We start from the raw sequence: 15,474 nt of genomic DNA, 5'->3' as shown, positions 1-15,474 counted from the left end.
CATCTTAGCGCCTCTCAGGGCCTGCCCATGGCAATCATATCTACCCAAGAAGAGCCCTCCCTCCTTCTCCCTCCCTCTTTGCCTCACTCACTATTCTGGGTCAGGTTGACATTGAGTTGTAGCTCCAGTGGTCGATCTGTTCTAAAGCTAAAGACATCGATCTGACTTGAAACAAAAGTCTCTTGGCGAATGTAGCATGTTTTAGGTACACAAGGTTGGAACCGGCAGGTGGGCAAGGATATGTTGTGCCCAGGTTCACAGGAAACTGGATCTGACTCCTTGGAATGGCTAAAAAATAAAAGGACATGAATAATCCATGGGATTCCAGTTCATAACTGGTGACTCCTGAGGTCTTTCCCAACTAAGACAAGCTAAGACTTTGGCCAGGATCCTAGACAAAGACTTCAAAGGCTATTTTTTTTAACCTTTGTTTCCCCAATTTTCAGCCCAAGGCCTGAATCAGAGTAGGTACATAATCAACATTTTTTGACTGACTGAGAAATTAGAAGGGTTACAGAGAATCAGGTTCAGAGACCACTCAGCCCCATATGTTCCTTCGAACTATGGTCTGCTCATCTTGCCTATATTAAGTCAGACTTCAAAAGTAGGAAAATCTTTGATATATCCCTCTGAGAAATACTGAGAAATTCTCTCTTTTCATGGAATCTGTGGGATTGTGGAATGAACACTAGTTTAGGAGTCACTCACATGGGTTCACTGGCTCCTCTGATGCCTACTACCTGTGTGACCTTAGTCAAGTCACAATCTTGTCACACTTTATGGTTTATGGGGATTATAGAATCTTCTCTTTCTGTACAACTTCCAATGGAAAGTGCTGGCTTTATGCCCACCGACTTGAGAAGTGTCTTAGAGTATTTTGCATTCCTTACAGGAATGTGAGAAGGAAAGTAACTGGGAAAAAGTACTAGTTAAGTTGTAAATTCTTTAAAAATTCAAGAAAAATTCCTTCTGAGGGGGATGCATGCTATTCAGGGACTCCAAGAAGATACCAAATTGAAATTTTTGATTCTTTGTGGTGGAGGTGATCAAGGCTGGTGAAAGAATGATCAAGGACAGAAAAATGCTTGAAAGTAGATTCAACAATGTTTTAAAAATCAAACTAAAGAAAAATATAATTATCACTATTTTTCAAAGAGAAGCCTCTTCAGTCATGTTCATTGTGTTTTCCTTTGGTTTGCCATTTCCTTCTCCATTTTAGCATTTTAGCAAATCCAAATAGTAACCCTCTCTCACCCTTCTGGGGTATAATAGATCTTAAGAGATCTCTCCTCTACTCATACGTTTTCTTTATCTCTCTTTTGTCCCTTTTCAAACTCCATCTCTCCTGGACCTGGGCCTGAACCTTTTCTATTCCCTCTGGAACCCCAGGAATCACATACTCACTCATACTTTTTGCGGTAAAGAGCCAGGTTGAGGTAGTGTTGGACATCGGTCATCTCCTCCCATTGGCAGATAATCCTAGTACTGAAATCGTTATGGCAGTTTAAGGTCTCAAAGGGAATGTTTTCTGAGAATTAAGAGGAAAAGACTGACCATTACTTTCTTGCCCATCATCCCCAGTTACAGCATCACCCCTTCCCATCACCACCATAACCAAGGACTTCCTCCATGCTTGTCAATTTTGTCTACACTCATGAGCATCCATTTTATCATTTCTGATAGAATGGGAGTTCCCTGTGGACAAATATCATTTCATTGTTTCCAGTGTCTAACACAAGTAATAGACATTAAATGACTTATTGATTGGTTACAAGGGCATGCAGTCAATTAACAAGCATCATTAAGCATTACTTATGGGCCAAATACACTATTAAGTTTTGGGGACACCAAAGAAAAGTAAAAGATTGGTCCCTGCATCCAAGGAATTCACCATCTGGACTCTTCCAGAATTCTCTAAAACCTCCTGATTTCCAGGTAGATAAGCTTCTAGAGAGAAAACTGTGGGTCTCTGAGGATACTGAAGCTATTTACTCTCTTGGGTTCCTGTGTCTTTGACATTACAAGTCCCCTTCTCTAGTTTTGTCCACTTTTTCTCTTGGAACCTCAGGAGAATATATCCCAATGGGGATGCCAAATGGTTATGGAACCATCCTGTCTGCCCATCTCCCTTCACTTTTCTAAAAAATCTCTAAGAATTATGAAATGTAGACAGAAAATCTGTTTTTCAGCTTCCTTGAGATGAAAGGAAATTCTGGGACAACAAGGAGGTGTAGTGGATCCAGAACTGGCCCTGGAATCAGGAGGACCTGAGTTCAAATTTGGCCTCAGATACTTAATACTTGCTAGCTATGTGACCTTGGAAAAGTCACTTAACCGCATTGTCTACCAAAAAACAGAGAGAAAGAGAGAGAGAGAGAGAGAGAGAGGAAAGGAATCTGGAAGGCATGAGAAGAACACACACACACACACACACACACACACACACACACACACACACACACACGATCTGTATAGGGAAAAGTGGGACCTAAAGTAGAAGGGAAGCTTGGCCAAAAAGGTAGCTTAGATTATGAGTTAGAAGTGGGAAGGGTCTGAGAGCAGGGAATATGGGAGGGGGGGTGTCTTAGAATCCTGACCTTGGATGTCACTTTCTTTGGAAGCCCAGGATACAGACAGAAAGATGGTGAAGACCCATCTCCAGGCCCCCTTCATCTTCACAGCACAATCAGTTGACACACTCTCCTTCCTAGGGCTTAGCAGCAGGCCGGAATCGCTATTTTGGCCAAAGCTTTTCCTCTTTTTTTTCACAGGATTCACAGGGTGGGTTCCATTTCCTTGGGATTCCGGCTTATTTCCCCAAAAGCAAGGGCCAGCTTCTGTGACAGAAAAGAAAAAGTTAGTTGTGGGCAAGGCCCTGCCCAAGTCTACTCTGGCCTGCAACTTTAGAGATCAGAGAGGAAGAGAAAAACTTCTTTTTTTAATCTAAGATACCCAGGCTCCTTCCTCTCTCCCTTCCCCAAAGCCAGATGGGGATTAAACCTCAGCAACAAGGATCACACTCTCCACAGAAGGATAAACTGTGAGAGTTACAATAGGGACGGCCAACATTTCTTTAGCACTGAGGCTGAGAGAGGTTTGACTTGTTAGTACCACACTTGCCAGCATCACAGGTGAGATCTGCATACAGGTCTTCCAGAGTTCCAAGGCATCGCTGCCTCACACTGAACTAAGAATACAGTTGAGATTAGCTCTGTGACCCAGAGTAAGTCTCCTAACCTCTCTGACCTCCAGTATCCTCCTTTATAAAATGAAGGGATTCAATTAGACAAGCTCTAGATTCTAGACCTATAATCCTATAGTCATACAAGAAACAACTTAGGGAGAGAGTATGATAAAAAATCCCCATCCTGAGAGCACTAGTCATATCAATTTCTATGATATTTTGAGGTTTGCAAAATATTTTCCTAATGACGACCCTGGTAATGTGCATCTCTTTTTCAAACCAAGACTAAATGAATTAGCAGGTCCAGGAGAATGATTTATTTTAAAACAACAATTTAAAGACTTTAAAACTTTGAAAGATTTACTAATTTAAGTCAATGCATTGACTGACCATGATTCCATAGGACAGAGACAGAGATAGGGAGGAGTGGAGAGAAGGAGAGAAGGGGGAAGAAAGAGAGAGAGACAGACAGACAGACAGACAGACAGACAGACAAAGAGAGATAGAGAGACAGATAGGCAGACAGACAAGCTGACAGGCAGACAGGCAGAGACAGACACAGAGAGACAAAAAGAGAAGAACAGAAGAGAAGAGGAAAGAGGGAGAAAAGAAAGAAAGATAAAGGAGAAAAGTAGAAGAGAACAAAAGGAGAAGAAAGAAAGAAAAGAGAGACAGAAGAAGAAAGAAGGGAACAGAAAGGGAAAAAAGAAAAAGAAGGAGGAGGAGGAGGAGGAAGTAGAAGGAGGAGGAGAAGAAGAAAGAAGGAGAGTGGAGTAGAAAAAGAGGGAGAAAGGAAAGAAGGAAGGAGAGAGATTGAGAGAAACAAAGATATCATTTGTGACCCACTTTACGGAAGAAAAGAAATGATAACAATTGACCTGATGGGAAGAAAGAGGAATTCAGAGTTCATCCAATCTAAGCTACTCTTTCCAATCTAAATGTTATTTACAACAAATGATTTTCGACCACCAGAGAAGGTTCCTAAGGATGGGAAATTCAAACAAGACTGTTTTTTCCATTTACAGACTTCTTGCTTTTAGGAAATTATTTCTCAGGCTGAACTAAAAATTTGTTTCACTGAGGGTTCTGGAAAGATGAACTGAGTGAGAATCTGTGTAGATTCCTGAAAAGAGAAATAGTTAAAATAAATTAGAGACATGATAGTCAAATGAAGGGAGTGCAAAGATATTCCACAAAGAATTTGCCACAAAACAAAATAAGACCTTCATGTGGACTGAGGAAATGGGAAAACTTAGGATAATGAAGAACTCCTATGGGTATATAAGGATTGAATGATCCAAAGAGACTTCATCTTGTGAGTCCATTCTGGAGCAAGCTCAGTCCCCTTTCTATTCAGTCTAGATTAATTTCTGTTTTGGGAGAAAACTTTATTCAATTGTGGGAATTGGGAGAAAACTGTTTTTACACTGTTTGAACCTAGCCCTGTGTAACTGGAGTTGTCTAAACTGCTGTTTCGACACCCTTAACTAAGGACCTTGCTTATGCCGACCAGTAACCTAGGCAGATCTGACGACTGATACCAAGAGTTTTCTCACGATTCCATATCTTAAACAACTCCCATGTCTTATCTGAAAACTGGCCACACATTAGTTCATCAGTTGGTGTTTCAATGTCCCTTTAATTGGATACAGACAAGGGGAGTGGGACACCCCTTTTTCTGAATTCAGGTAATGGTTCCTGCTAGTTCTCCCCCTTCCAATCTGGCCCTAATCTTCCCGCCAATAAGAAATCAGAATACCTAATTTTGTATCCTGGTAAATAGTTTTCTTTTAATCAATTGGTCTTATTTGATGAACTGTCTTTAATATGTAAAAATCTGTCTCTATATTTAGGGTCTTTGGATTGATTGGGGAATTATTATGCCTGTTTTGCTCATACATTGTATATCTTGGATTGTTTCCTCAGCTATTTATCCACCAGGACTCTGACCTTAGCACAACAACCTTTCAGAAAAATTACCTAGAGTACTCCAGTAAATATTTCCCTAAAACTTTCATGGCAAAAAAACAACAAAAACCAAAAAACCCTCCCTAAGTCAGATTCCACCTGTCAGTCCCAAATTTTTCTGAGTTAAGGTAAAGTTTAGATTTAAATTTAGGTGAATTACCTTTCCATCCCAGTTCAGAGACTCAGCCTGTGACCCCCCCCCCCATCTTATACCAGGGATTCCTTTGATCATTTTTCCCCATTACAGCTCAGAGATTCCCTTTCTGACCCCTATTCCAGATTAGAAAACCCCTGAAATGCCCCCATCCCATCTCAGCTGGCCCCTCTCCTAGCAGAGATTCCCCTCTGATCCCCACCCCAAGTCACAGATCCTCCCTCTGTGACCCAGTAAAACTCTCTCATCTCAGATCAGTACCCCCAAAAAGGAACTGGAAAACATTTATGGACCTGGCTAATTCAGCTCTTCACATTATTGCCAATTGAAAAGAAACAGGCTAACAAGTATGAGTGTAATCATTTTGTCTGTGTTTTTGTTTCTCTGTAAAATGTAGGAAAATGTTCTGTCTTGGGTCAAGTTGGTGTTGTAGCTTCTGCTCCCTTGATGATTTTTTTTGCTTGTTTTTGCAAGGCAAATGGGGTTAAGTGACTTGCCCAAGGCCACACAGCTAGGTCATTATGAAGTGTCTGAGGTCGGATTGGAACTCAGGTCCTCCTGACTCCAGGGCCGGCGCTTTATCCACTGTGCCACCTAGCTGCCCCTTGAACGATTTCTAAGGGAAAGATGTAACCAGTCAGGAATGCTACAAATGTGCTGTAGCCAGAGAATTTAGAAGATTGGGGAAGACTGATGAAGTTTTGTAGTTGAAACAGCTATCCCAGATGCTAAATTCTCTAACCCAATATGCAGACTGGTAGTGGGACTAATTTCCACAAATAAACATGCAAGATGTTTGTTCTCATTTCTGAGAAAAAATCAGGTAATCAAAAAAGGAAATCTTTCCTAGTTTGTAGAACTATTAAAAACAGGAGATTTTAGAAGTTTGGAGATTAAGGAGTCTGGAAAGTAATCATTTTAAGAGTGCAAGGGAGAATTCCAGGCATTCACCCCTCTTCCCTTTGTCCCATGATAAGACAGCAGAAGTTTTGGAGTACCACTCTGAGGAATTTAAGGAAAAATAAGAATTAAATTCTATAAATTTTTTTTTTTTGCAAGGCAGTGGGGTTAAGTGGCTTGCCCAAGGCCACACGGCTAGGTAATTATTAAGTTTCTGAGGCTGGATTTGAACTCAAGTACTCCTGCCTCCAAGGCCAGTGTTCTATCCACTGCACCACCTAGCTGCCCCTAAATTCTGTAAATGTTTAAGGGGAAAATAAAGCTTAGATCACTTTTCCCCTGAAGACTGACAACCTATTGTTTTAGTGTAGTGAAAGGAAGACAGCTAGTAAAATGTAATCTCAGAGTGAAAAAAAATAGATATTTGGTTTGCATTTTATAGCTATCTTGTGTTAACCTTTTCTTGACCAAGAAAGAGAAAATCTTGTTTCAATCAGGAAGCAATTTAAAAATGAACAAAATTTAATTAAGGAATGTTAAATTTAATAAGAGTGGTCTCTCTTGAGAGGACTCAGTCTCAGGAAATGTATTACCTATGCAATCTTAAGCAATTTAAAATAATAAAATAATAGTGGTACCCACTTCCCAGAATTGTCATAAGGATCAAAGTGATATAATGGGGAAATGGTTGACAATATAGTTAGCGCTATATAAAGTCTGACCATTATTATTTCTTTCATTGGATATAATTGTTCAGTGAGGCAGTTAGGTGGTTATAGCAGATAGACTGCTGGGCCTACAGTCAGGAACCTTCATCTTTCTGAGTTAAAATTAGTCTCAGACATTTATTAGCTGTGTGACTCTGGGCAAGTCACTTAATCCTGTTTACCTTAGTTTACTCATCTATAAAATGAGGTGGAGAAGGAAAAGGCGGATCCAGTACCTCTGTCAAGAAAACCTCAAATGGGGTCATGAAGACTTGGACACAACTGAAAAGACTGAAAAGAATTCTTTATATATGATAACACTAAACCAAGTTTTCGGTGTGATTAGTATAACATGTCAACATTTAGTCATTTTAATAAGATTAATGATTTTCTATGTAAGATAATTTGAAATGCATTAAGCTGAATTGACATCATTTGACTGGTAATAAATTTTGTTTCACGTTTAAATATATGATACTGTTATGTTATTGTATATCTAAGTTGTTTTGGGGGTAGATAAAATTGGTATAATTTTTTAGATGATTATTTTACCTAACTAATCTATTCAATGTCATTCCAAATAAATTGCTAAAACATTATTTTGCTATAGTAGAAAAATCATAACAAAGTTCATTTAGAAGAACAAAAGGTCAGGAACTTCAAAGAAACCAGGAGAAAAGATGCAACGGAAGAAGATTCAGCAGCATTAGACCTTAAATGATATTATGAGGTGAAAGTGTTGTTGACGAGTCAGAAGAATAATTGGGATTATTTTAGACCAGGATTTCCTTGTATAAATGAAACCCAAGTCATCAAAAATGGAAGGAATGGAGAAAACTGGGAGGGGGACTGAGACGATTTCTCAAATAGGATATGTTTGGATTGTAATATTATTTTAGGTGTAGGAAATTATGAGCAGATTAGATTTATGAAGGAAGAAGCTGTTCACCTTCAGAGAAACAGAAGACAGGTGGAATTAAAGATAATAATCTTACATATGTGTGCACGAGTGCATATGTGTAAGTTTATTGATAGCTACATATATACATATATATATATACATATATATATATATATATATATATATATATATATATATGTCCATGCTTAATTGTAGCCTTCTTTAGGCTGATGAGAGGAAAGAGGGCAGAAAAAAAGTAAAAAATACACATAAAAGAAAAAAAGAAAATCAACAAGGGAGCAAGGAAGAACTGCATCTTTGAAAACCATGTGTAATATTTTTTTTGTATAGTTTTCTTGAAATGGAAATGTATTACTTTAGATTGAATCTCCTCATGATCTACTATGTACAGACAATATTTTTTATTCTTTTTTTTCATTTTTGTATTTAAGTTTAAAATTTTAAAATTTGTAAAAAAAAAGAAAAGATAGGTATTTGAAAACTTAGATATTTGCTGAAATACATTTTGTTTTTAAATATCTATACAAATAATGAGTTTGATTAATTTTAATAGTTTAGTTAGATTAATTAGTTTAAATAATAGTTTTCATTTGAAAATTTTTGATTATCACTAATGAAAATTATGAAAATGCACAAGGTGCTTTAAAAATGTAATTTGAATACATTAATATGAGTTCCTGGGCAGCTAGGTGGCACAGTGGATAGAGCACCGGTTTGGGAGTCAGGAGTACCTGAGTTCAAATCCAACCTCAGACACTTAATAATAACCTAACTGTGTGACCTTGGGCAAGTCACTTAACCCATTGCCTTGCAAAAACCTAAAAAAAATAATGATTTCCTTCCATTTTTGACTACTTATCAAGTATTTGTGGTGTGTGTGTGTGAAACTCAGAATGAGGCTCATTTTAATTTGTAAGTAAAGGATGAATGAAATATAAGTGTTATGGAAATATGAGAAGTTAATAGAATTCAAGTCCTAAGCTGCGGTTAGTGGAATTTTTATTATTAGAAGTAAAAAAGAAAAACCCTTGAGACTATAATTTGCTTCTTGTTGTTTTGAGTTTTGATTGCAAGGATAGTTTTCTGGATGTCATGAAGTCAATATTAGAAAATGGCATATGCTGCTGTCTGAGATCCACTGCAGATGGATGTCTGTCCCTGGGAAAGTTGAGGGAATGACCTTGGTATCTTAGCTTCAAAGCATACTATAATATACCAAATGTCATAGCATGTCATTATATAAAGAAGAGCTGATTATATCGGCAATCTAAATAGATTGAAAGGCATCCAACAAAATAAAGGTTTCGTTTAAGTTAAAAATACTAAAAATACATAGTAATAGAGGACTATTTCCTTACTGGATCAAAAATGTCTATCTGAAACCAAGAGCTAATATTATTTGTAATGGAAAATCCTTGAAACTTTTATTAAGCTCTTTGGAGGGGGGGGGGGAAATAGCCTGAGTGTTTTATAAGATATAAAACAAATAAGCAAAAAAAAAAAAAAAAAAAGCTCATTGACCCTTCTGTATATTAATAACAAATTCCAGGAGGAATAACTAGGAAAAGAATTTTCACTTAAGATAACAATGGAATTCATTTAAATGTCTGAGAGTTCATCTGTTGTGTAAGTGTAAGTCTGGTACTACTATAACTAAAATCTATTATTTTCATATGCTTTTTTACATAAAAATGAACACCTAAGTAATTGAAAAGATAATTAATGTTTATAGCTAAATTGTTCCTATATAGAAACAGGATAGAACAATCCAAAGTATGCTACAGATTTAATGTGACAGCAATAAAATTACCAAAGGAAACTTTATAGGTTTAAACAAAGTAATAACATTCATTTGAAGGGATAATAGGTCAAGATTAAGGAATTAAAGAATTATAAGGAACATAATGAATATAAGGAATTATATTAAAGAATGTAATGAAAATAAGTAGGGGAGTTAGATGTCAAACTATACTAGAAGGCAATAATTATCAATAAATATTGACAATTGAATTAAAAATTTTTTTCAAAAGATTCAGAAACATATGCACATTAGAGTCTGACAAACCCAAGAAAACAAACTATTAGAGAAGGAAATTTCAATTATTGCTAAAGAAACTGAAAAGTTGTCTGGAATGAAGTACATTTAGATCTTTTTCTTATACATTGTATAAGATTGAATGATCTGAATAAAAAAGTCACTATCAAAAAATTAGAGAAGAATAGAGTAGGTGGAGATGGGAGATAGGAAAATTTAACCTCCAAATATTAGAAGGGGTCATAAATCTTATTGTATAAAATTTGAAAACTGTTGAATGATTAAAATCAATGCAGCTAGAGGATAAGGTGGGACCATGGGAAAAGATGACTTGATATTTTATATTAAATATTTTTATTCTGAATTTGATATTCAAAATTCTATGTAGATTAAGTGAAATGATAATGAACCATTCCCTAGGAGTCAGGTGGTCAAATAATATGAACAAATAATATTCCAAGGAAAAATACAAACTATCAATAAAGACCAGAAGATTTTGTTTTCATACTCATCAGAATCAGAGAAACACAACCTAAAACCACTCTTGGGCATCAACTCATCTCCCAAGTTAGTGAAGATGCTGAAGTCAGGAAAGGTGAAAGTAAGTAGTCTAGAACTCTGCCAGTAAAACTACCTGAGAATCAATTCTACGATTCTGGAAATCAATTTAGAATTATGGGAGAAAAATCACTAAACTCTTCAGCTATTCTATGATGCCATTAGTGATTTTCTGACTCATTGAAGGATTGTAGTTTTGTGATCTATGACCCTTTTGTGGTCTTCTTAGAACTATGATTCTGATAATACATTGATGGATAATAATGATAATGATAATAAATTGTCATCCCTACTTTTGGGAATCCTAGTTCAGACCTCCAGAGCTAAACAAAATAAAATTAAATCTTCTTTTACACAATAATTTTTCCAACATCTGTTATGGTCCCTCCTCCCCCCAAATCTTTTCTTCTCTTGGCTAAGGAACTGCCAGAAGAGAAAATAATTTGGAATTCTCCTTGACTTTGGGTCCAAGACCATAGTAAAATCCCCTAATGTAGAGTCACAGTAATATGGAAAGGACTGTACTTATAGGGATTTGTGGGTCAGCAGCTTCCATCCACACTTTCACAAGGAGACCCAAACAGAGAAAGACAGTTTGCCATTTCCTGAATAACCTCAGGAAAGTCATGAAAGCTTTCTGGACTAAGGTTCATTCTTTGGAAGCTGAGGGGACTGGACAAGATGACTTCTCAATTCTCTTCTAGCTTTAGATCTGTGATTCATTGATCACTTTGCATTTTAGAAACACACACAGACACGAGGTAGCCTTAAATGATCCTACTGCTCCTTGTCTTCCTCTTTTCCCTTCCCCAAGGAGATTTCTGAGTCAAAGTGACCTTTGGATCTTGAGCAGGGGTGTCTCTTCATTCCACACCCCTTGCCCTGCCATATCTTCCCATTTCACTTTTGCCTCAATTCAATAAAGCACAATACAACACAACAGAAAGAGTATTGATTAATTTTGTACTGTATACAAAGTGACTAGGAGAGACTCAAAATTTAAATGAAATCTGGTAGGCACACACACACACACACACACACACACACACACACACACACACATACACACACCCCAACACACTTAATTGTAGAATATCACACTGAAGAGATCAACTCATTCAATTCCTTCATTCTCTAAGTGAGGAAACTGAGGCACAGATATGGATCTCAACCAAGATCACACAGCAAGTTAATGGCAGAATGAGAACAGTACCCAGGTCTCCAGACTCCTTGCTCACTGCTTTTTTCCACCACATTCTACACCCCACCCTAACCCCTCTGTCATCGGTTATGGGGGAATGTCTTGAGATTCATGAGCCCCAAACTGAGCCTAAATGAGCAGGTTCTCTAAAAGGTCTAGGGTGAGGGCAGTCTAGCTTGGCATTTAAATCTTTCATCATTTCTCCAGGTCTGCCATGCCCTAGATGGGGCCCCAGTCTTCCCCAACTCCAAAAAAAGCCAGAAAATGCCCATCTTCATTTTTTAACTCAGTTTTCCCTTCTCACACTCCCTTCAGATATCCCTTCCTGCTGTCCCCCTTCTCCAACTCAAGTCAAAAAATACCCCTTCGGGTTCTACCTGTTCCGGAGTGGGGAAGCCAGCCATCTGACAAAGTCGGGACCCAGTGAGACTGACTGCCTTTGAACTTCCTATTTCTCTCATACTTAATTCCCCTGGCTTGGGGCGGTATGGAAACTGATAGGCAGGAGGGGAAGGGAGGAAGTCGTAATTTTGCAGAAGCTTTGTTTCTGCATAACTTTTTTTTTCAGTCATCAACACAGAATCATTCCTATAATTGGGAAAGTAAAGGGTTTGGTCTTTTTTGGTTGTGGATTCTTTTATTCAACATTTTTTTTTTCCCTTTTCAAGAAAAGAGTTGGCTTTTCAGAATATCTATTATTTATCAGGGTGTCTGACTGACAGCTATTTGGAGGCAGCTTTTCTTAATAGAATATCAGGGCCAAGGGAAATGTGGCAGAATCCTGTTACCAATACGAATTACCTGTAGGTAGAGGGGGCAACCAGACATATGATTGCAAGTATGGAAATTCCTTCTTTCAGTGCAGGTCTCTGCAATTTATAGTCATAAAGAGGGTCCTGATATGTGGTGACTTGCCCAGGGTCCTGCAGCCAGGGTAGATCTTTCTGAGTCTAAGGTCACCTGTCTTAGTTGCCTTTTGCTTTAAAAATGAAAACTAATATTCAAGTGTAATTTTAAAAAAAAAGCCACTAAAGAACATGAATCCCAAATCATTCTTCCATGAGCCTGTCAAAGACAGAGAACCATGTCTGAGTGGGAAACAAGGTAGTGTCTCCAGTATTCTAAAGATGGAATTATTGGAAAGGAGAACGGGACTCAAAATTTCAGTTGTGCTATGATCAGGACAGAGAAGGATCACGCTGTCCTCACTCTCATTCCCTAATCCACATGTAGCTTCCAAGTGCTTTTACTTGGGGCTCCCTGTTGGCTCAAAATCATCACTGTTTTCCCTTCTAAGCAATCACAGACTATCCCTTTAATGATTCCTTCTAGAGTATCACCATAAACTAAACTTAAGATCACTGGTCTGTTGTTAGATGGATCAGCCTCCTCCATTTTTAAAACTTGGGACTCCTGTGTATTTAATAGTGGAGCATCCTAAAGTTCTGTCTAAATCCTTGGTTGAGTATTTTCCATAAAATCTTAAAATAGACTTATAGTGGTTTCCAGTGAGCTTACACTTATACTCTTCTTTTTTTTCTTTTCTTTTTTTTTTGCAAGGCAGTGGTTTAAGTGACTTGCCCAAGGTCACACAGCTAGAGAATTACTAAGTGTCTGAGGCTGGATTTGAACTCAGGTCCTCCTGACTCCAGGGCCGATGCTCTATCCACTGCGCCACCTAGCCGCCCCTTCAATGGATTTTCAATGGATTCCAGATCTCACTATTGGTGATCAAGTTTCTGAGCCTTGTAGAAACTTCCCCGTTTTGCAAATCTCCTTTCTCCATATCAATCCCTGTCTGCTTCTCTCTCCCTTCTAGATCTCTGACTTCTATGAAGGTTTCGTTTTTGTTTAAAGGAATTCAATTAGACTAGCGTGGTACAGCAGATCAAGTGGGGGGTTTGGCTTGAGGATTTTGGTTCAAATCCTGTCTCGTACTTTTCTTGTAGTGTGTGACCCTAGGCGAGCCCTTTAACCCCTCTAGGTCTCAGTTTCCTCATTTGTAATATGATGGGGTTGCACTGGCCTCTATGGCCCTTCCAGATTAGAACTAGGACCCTAGATATCACCCATATTCTATATTTCTCCAGCACTGTACTTATTCTCAGAAAAACTTTTATGACATTCTGTGCCCCAGCCCAATCTTCTCTTTCCTGTATAAATGCAAATATTCATTTTAGCAAACCTTAATTAAGCATGAACCAGGAGCAAAACTCTGCTGCTAGGTCCTGAGAAAATAACAATAAAAATCTCCTATTCACTCCACTGTAAGGGTGATGCTAGCTTCAAAAGGTTATGGACCAGGGCAGCTAGGTGGCACAGTTCTGAAGTCACGAGGATATCAATTTAAATCTGTCCTCAAACCCTGAGGGAGTCACTTATCCCCGATTGCCTTCCTCCACTCACAAAGCAGTTATATGGAACATTAGAAGAGAAGTGGGCTTAAGAGAGAAGGATGGAAAAGTCTTTGCTGTGTGCTAATCACTGTAAAAAAGTACAAATATAAAAATAGATAAGGGGGAAAGTCAGTGCATGAAGTAGAACTTTGGGGGAGGAGGGCATCTGGCTTGGAAATAAGAAGTGATACAGATAACTCACCAGGCAGATCGGATGGAAACTCACTTATCAGAAGTCAGTACCAGGAACAGAGACTAAAGATAAGGAAGATCACCAGAGTACAGACAGCAGGGAGAAAAATGAGTTCTTTTGGGAATCTGCTGAATTTAATTGATAACTCAATTTAATTAATTCATTTAATTAAGCTGATTAAGATTAAATAATGCAATGATGTAAAGATAATCAATTAAGGAAAATGTAATAACTGATTAAAAGTTATTCATCACAACTTCAAAGGACTCTTTTTTCACCCTTTTTTTCCAAAGGATTCATTGAAAAATGCTATTCCACCTTCAGAGAGAGGTGACAAAGTATACTAAATAAACATTAATTGTTGCTGTTAATATTGACGATGATGATAATGATGCAAATGCTGCATGTTGTCAACATTCTCACTAACCTCAGGAATTTCTAGATGGATAGCTTGATGACTCTTTGGTATAGACTGGCAGAGATATTAATAAACATATGCATGAATATGTAGGGAAGAGACTGCTGGAAGAGGCAGAGAAGGAAGTGAAGAAAGAGGGATGAAAAACAAATATAAACTTTTTTCTTTTTTTTTTATTTTAGGCAATGGGGTTAAGTGACTTGCCCAAGGTCACATAGCTAGGCAATCATTAAGTGTCTGGGGTCAAATTTGAACTCAGGTATTCCTGACTCCAGGGCTGGTGCTCTATCCACTGTGCCACCTAGTTGCCCCAAAATATAAACTTTTAAAACATGTTGTTTTTAGTTCTGAATTCTCCATTCTTCCTCCCTCCACCCCACCCCACTCAATAAGAAGGCAAGAAATAGTATACCTCAAGGGATATGAACTACGAATTCATGAAAAACATATTTCCATATTAGCCAAATTGCAGAAAAAAGCAAGAAAAATAAAGATGAAAACATATGCTTCAAAATACAGAGTTCATCGGTTGTCTCTCTGTAGGTGGATAGCATCCTTTGTCCTTTAAAATTATTGTGGCTAATTGTATTAATTGCATTTACCATATTTTCCATAGCTGATTATCTTTACATTATTGTTGTTCTTGTATAATTTGCTTCCCTGGTTCTGCTCACTAAATTTTGCATCCATTCACATAAGTCTTCTAAGATTTTTCTTCATCTTCTTCTGGTTTTTTGTCATGGAGTTGTGACTTGCCGAAGCTAGTAAGTGTCAAACATCTGAGGTCAAATTTGAACTCAGATCCTCCTGACTCCAGGTCCAGTACTCTCTCCACTGT

General features: G+C 37.8%; 1 protein-coding gene across 2 annotated transcripts in view; it reads right to left on the bottom strand.

Annotated features, from left to right (window-relative positions):
* Positions 1-12,095, bottom strand: part of CSF2RB (colony stimulating factor 2 receptor subunit beta) — a 39,678-nt gene extending 27,583 nt beyond the window's left edge. Inside the window, exons 1-4 of one of the 2 annotated variants that reach the window (XM_074226845.1) lie at positions 12,007-12,095; positions 2,598-2,837; positions 1,405-1,528; positions 92-288 (exon numbers count right to left, since the gene is read on the bottom strand). In XM_074226845.1, the coding sequence (XP_074082946.1) occupies positions 92-288; positions 1,405-1,528; positions 2,598-2,673 (397 nt within the window). In that variant the 5' untranslated portion in view covers positions 2,674-2,837; positions 12,007-12,095. Of the gene's footprint in view, positions 1-91; positions 289-1,404; positions 1,529-2,597; positions 2,838-12,006 lie in introns of those variants that run through there. The other variant, XM_074226844.1, reaches the window with a different exon arrangement.
* Positions 12,096-15,474: the final 3,379 nt, after the last annotated feature.

The sequence above is a fragment of the Macrotis lagotis genome, chromosome 2 (assembly GCF_037893015.1).
Source record: "Macrotis lagotis isolate mMagLag1 chromosome 2, bilby.v1.9.chrom.fasta, whole genome shotgun sequence".
Classification (NCBI taxonomy): Eukaryota; Metazoa; Chordata; class Mammalia; order Peramelemorphia; family Peramelidae; genus Macrotis; species Macrotis lagotis.
Note: the sequence above shows the minus strand (reverse complement) of the source record. Positions and strands in the feature narration are given on the sequence as shown.